At 62.9% G+C, this 4,611-nt stretch overlaps 1 protein-coding gene across 1 annotated transcript; it reads right to left on the bottom strand.

Moving 5' to 3' along the window:
- Positions 1-320: 320 nt before the first annotated feature.
- On the bottom strand, positions 321-4,298 carry LOC117875974 (kinesin-like protein KIF21B). The gene is made up of 2 exons (XM_034767617.1): positions 3,634-4,298; positions 321-1,624 (listed from the first exon to the last, which is right to left on the bottom strand). The coding sequence occupies exons 1-2, from the start codon at positions 3,897-3,899 to the stop codon at positions 1,570-1,572; spliced, it is 321 nt and encodes a 106-aa protein (XP_034623508.1). The 5' UTR covers positions 3,900-4,298; the 3' UTR covers positions 321-1,569.
- Positions 4,299-4,611: the final 313 nt, after the last annotated feature.

Genomic DNA, 4,611 nt, shown 5'->3' with positions numbered 1-4,611 from the left:
CATGGCGGAAGATGGTGGCGAGAGACCTTACGGAATTTTGACCTTTATAAAACCCAAATCTGGGGTGACCTTGGTGATTTAGTGTCTCGTGCCAGACTGGCAGTGCAGGGGGTGGCAAGCAGAGCATGGGCAGGCCATGGGCAACCCCTCATTGCCCCCCCAGCTCTGCTAATACACCTCAAGTCTCATGTGGGCCCCTCCCGCTACCCCAGTCCTCCCCTTCATCCAGCTCCATTCTAGCCCTGCCCCGCTCCCTGCTGCCGATCCCGTCCAGAGTGCCCCACGCTCTCTGCCTTTGCCAACGCACCTCTCTCCTCTCCTGACCATATAACCACCCCCTGCCCGCCCTTCCACTATTCTAATCCCAGACCTCTCCCGAGCCAGGCCCCACAGGCCTGCAGGCAGGGAACTGCCCCAAGCAAACCTAAACCCCTCCTGTGAGATGGTGCGGAGAGCTTAGCCCTTTTCCCAGCATTAAAGCCTTTCACGGCTATTAAAAATCCCCAGGTCCCAATCTGTTCTCAAGGGTGCTTAAAACATTCTTTAAAACCCCACTATAAAAGCTTCGATCCCTTCCCGCAGCAGCTGGGAATGAGCTAGTCCCACGCACAGCAGAGATGGCACCAAGCCGGGTGTCCAAATGGGCAGTGAGGGGACCACAGGGAAAAGTGAACAGACCAGTGCGGAATTAAGGCTCAGTCAGATCAGGGGGTACCTAGAGTGAACAGATCCAGAAATTCCGCTTTTCCTTGGAGACGCCCACAGGGATTTTCCCCAGGTGCCAGCTTCCTTCTCTCCACCCCCGGGGCAGAAGGGGGGGGCGTCCTGGCTCCGAACGAGGTGGGTCAGATGCAGAGGTCGACAATTGCCAGGCCGCATGCGGATTTGGTCAGGAGACCCAGCAATGGAGCGACTGCCGGAGCCCCTTGCAAGGAGCCCCAGTGCAGTGCCGGGGTTCGGAAGCCGTCTTTGGGAGCGTGTCATTCCCCAGCGGTGCTCCATGCACCCTGCTGGTGCCAGGCTGGGGTCGGCAGCACACCAACCCTCTCCGTATTTTGGTACCGAACGGCAGATCCCAGCTCTGCTGAACGACGAAGTGTGGAGAGGGGCCTGCAGCCGCTTGCAGAAGGAATGAGACCCCAGGCACCCAAGAGGTGCAGAGGCCAGCAGCAGGATGCAGGTGGCAGGATCCCTCTCGCACATCCAGGCTCTGGGGCTGCTGAACGGGCTGCGGGACAGACTGGAATGATTCCGTTGAGTCTCTCAGCTCGGGATCCTCCCCGTGGCTGGCAAGGCCATGTACCGAAGCACTGCCTGGCCACACCCCGGTCAGCAGAAAACCCTATGCATCATGGAAACCCAGCGTGGGGCTGGACGGGAACGACGCCCCCTAGCTGTGGGAGCTGGCAGTTCACAAAGCCCCAGCTGAGACGCCGTCACCCCAGAGTCCTGGAAACTGGAGCACACACAGGCCAGGCCGCTCGCAGCTCTTCACAGCCAGGGAGAGGGGCTGGGGCCTGGGCCCACCAGGGAGCCTGACAGTCCCCCTGGCTCCGGTCTTTCCAGTGCCTAGGTCGGGCCGTTCAGCAATCTTCTCCGGCTCCAGAGCTTCACCGTCAGGTCGCTGGGGAAGGAAGAGAGAGGAAGTGAGGCCGGGGGGCTGCCCCCACCCCAGCTGGGAGAGGTAGCACAGTGAGTACAATCAGCTACGGGCCACGCCCTACCCCCAACTCCCCCGCCCCCAAATGCATCACACTGCAGCCCAGGAGAACCAGGCCGCTGTGCCCCAGGCGGGCGGGCACCGGCGCAAGGAGGGAGCAGATGCGCCCAGCTGCCCGCCAGTGGGATAATCCCCCAGAGCGCCAGTAACGGGGCACTCTACCAGAGCGCAGGCTCAGCCAGTGGCACCTCACTGGCAGTGGCCAGTGACGCAGCGGGGGGTGGGGATGGGGCGGGGATCCCCCCAGCAGTGGCCCAGGAGGAGCAGTAGTCAGATGGGCAAACCCCATGCAGCACCGAGCCGGCCGCTGGATCCAATCACCTGGGGGGCAGGAGGGGCCAAGAGGACAATCTCTTCTTGCAAAGAGCTCTACAAGGGGGGAAAATCCAAAAGAATCTCATACCGTTAAGAAGCACCTGAGACCAGAGTGGAGAGAGAAGAGACAGAGAGAGAAAAGGAAAGAGAGCCGGAGATGGAGTGAGAGCCAGAGAGAGCAGGAGGAGCGTCAAGGCAGAAGCTAGTGGCACGCCCCTTTATGGCAAGGACGCGGTGAGGAAGGCAGGGGGTGAGCTAGGGTGACCAGACGTCCCGATTTTATCGGGACAGTCCCGATATTTCCTTCTTTGTCCCGCGTCCCGACCGATGTTCGGTCAGGACGCGGGACAAAAAAGCAATTTTGCCCTCCGCTCCGGCGCTCACGCCCCCCCCACCCCAACTCCGCCCCCTCCTTCCCCCATTGGATCTCTCCATGGAGGGAGGAGGTTAGGAGGAGGGTCGGGCAACTACTAGGAGCGTGGGAGGGGAAGGGAAAGTTGCCACGGCCCCGCTGGGAAGGAGCCGCTGGAGCGCAGCCGAGTGGGAGAGGCGCGGGGCTCCCTGCCGGCGGCGGGACGCGCCGCATGTGCCCACGGCGGGCTGTGGGGCGGGAGGCTCTGCAGGGCTGGGAAAAGCCCTGGCTCCTGCCCGTTGCCCAGCCTGGAGCCCCTCAGGCGACCGGCCGCTGCTGTGGCTCGGCTGTGCCAGCCCTGGCCCCTTGCACGCCCGCGCCGCGGCCAGCCCCAGACTTTGCTTCTTGTCCCCCCCCATGCCCTCTTTATCCCTAGCCCCTTCTGCATCGGGGCCAGCTTTTGCCCTGGGGTGGGCAGCACGTGCGCCTGGCGCGGCTGGGGCCTGCTAATGCCCCCCGCCCCTGCGAAACTGCTTTTTTTTTTTTTGCTCCGCCGCCCTTTTTTTTCTCCCCCCCCCCCCCCTCCGCCCCTCCCCGCGTCCCGATATTTCATCCCTGTGATCTGGTCACCCTAGGGTGAGCCCCGGCACGTAAGTCCATAGCTTTACCCGGCAGTCACTGCGGCACAGAGAGAAACAGAGCGGGGAAGAGAGGAAGAGAAAGGAAAGGAGAAAAGAGGAGATCAGAGACGGTGCCAGCGACATTGTGAGCCCGGGGACCCTCTCTGGGGGCCAGGGCTGTGCCCAGGGGCTGGGGAGCGGAGGGAGGGGGCAGTGGCACTCTCATTGGAGATGCACAAGGTGCCCTCGAGGAGGAGCTGGTGCCCGGCAGGCAGGAAGCCCGTTCTCTGTGCTGAGGGTGGCAGGGCCAGCAGCACCAGGTCTGGCTAGTCCTGGCACGTCGACGGAGCTGGCAAGAGCATCCCAAAAGCATGGTGGGGCAGGTCAAGACCAGCGCTCGGCATAACGGGATGGGGCAGAGGAGCCTCACTGTGAGGCAAACCGCCTGTAGCCCAGCTCCAGCGCTGTTCCCGTCCCTCGCTCCCAGTGCCATTCCGGGCCCTGCCACATGGGGGGAGCAACAGTGGGTTTGGAGAGCTCCTGCAGCTCTGCTGCACTGGGGTGAGTTGGGGGTCAGACCTCCCTCCCCCATGCTGCAGGGGCCTAGCCCAGCCCACTGCCCTCATCTGGAAGCAGTGAATATGTGCTTGGAATTGGTGCAAATGGCATTGATGGGGCTATCGTGGCCCTTGATCTCCCCAACGGGTGTGAAGTTCTCCACGTTCCAGACCTTCACCACACCCCCGCGGCAGGCGCTCAGCAGCATGGGGCGGCCGGGGACGAAGGCCAGGGCGCAGACCCAGTCCTTGTGCGCGTTGGGGATTTGCTGGCAGGCACAGAGACAGGGCAGAGCCAGTGAGCGCCCACGATCCACGCTGCCAGCCGGGGCCATCAAGACCCAAACTGCCCCCTGAGCTCCAGGGCAGGGTCAGGCCAGCAGCCAGAGCCAGATGCTGGGTTTGCAGCTGGCTGCTGGCTCTGTAATGGGCTGAGACAAACCCCCCACATCTGTACCGTGGCTGAGAGCTGGAATTTTTAAGCTCCGCTCGATTTCTCATCAAGCAGCAGCCGAGGATTTGAATTGCTCGCGGTCTGGTTCACAGTGAGACACATCACAGGCCCGATGTGGCCGGTCAGCTTCCCGATAGGCTGCAACCTACAAGCAGGAGCCCGGGGCGTCAGGGTCTGGGGTGCGCTCAGCAGGAGGCGCTCGTTCCTGCAGGCCCTTCGCTGGCCCTGTCTCCAAGGCTCCCAGCAGGGACCCTTCCAGCCCCAGGCCCCTCTCCACCATCCCAAGTGTAAGCGGGGGAATGGTCCCGCTATTGTGGGGAACTTTCCTGGCTTCTGCACTACCCCGGTGAAGAGGGCTAGCGAAAGGATCCGAGTCCTCGCTCCCACTTCCTTTACCCAGAGGCCTCCCTGCCCTTGAGGACTTCCCTTCCACTCTCCTGTCTGGCAGAGTCCTCATAAACCCCGACAAGGCTGGGCCCAGGATTCCTGGGGGGCTCGACCCCCAACCCTGCGGTGGTCACCCAGGACAGGGGCTAGGGTGTCCCCACTCCGGGGTACTCTCTCTGCACTGGGCACCTCCCTGACCCACTGAT

Source organism: Trachemys scripta, chromosome 4, assembly GCF_013100865.1.
Source record: "Trachemys scripta elegans isolate TJP31775 chromosome 4, CAS_Tse_1.0, whole genome shotgun sequence".
Taxonomy (NCBI): domain Eukaryota; kingdom Metazoa; phylum Chordata; order Testudines; family Emydidae; genus Trachemys; species Trachemys scripta.
Note: the sequence above shows the minus strand (reverse complement) of the source record. Positions and strands in the feature narration are given on the sequence as shown.

Excerpts from the sequence above, each read along its gene's own strand:
- LOC117875974 (XM_034767617.1), bottom strand. The coding sequence starts at position 3,899 with ATGGCCCCGGCTGGCAGCGTGGATCGTGGGCGCTCACTGGCTCTGCCC. Across the intron at positions 1,625-3,633 it reads CACATATTCACTGCTTCCAG|CGACCTGACGGTGAAGCTCT; the intron begins ATGAGGGCAGTG and ends TTCCTTCCCCAG.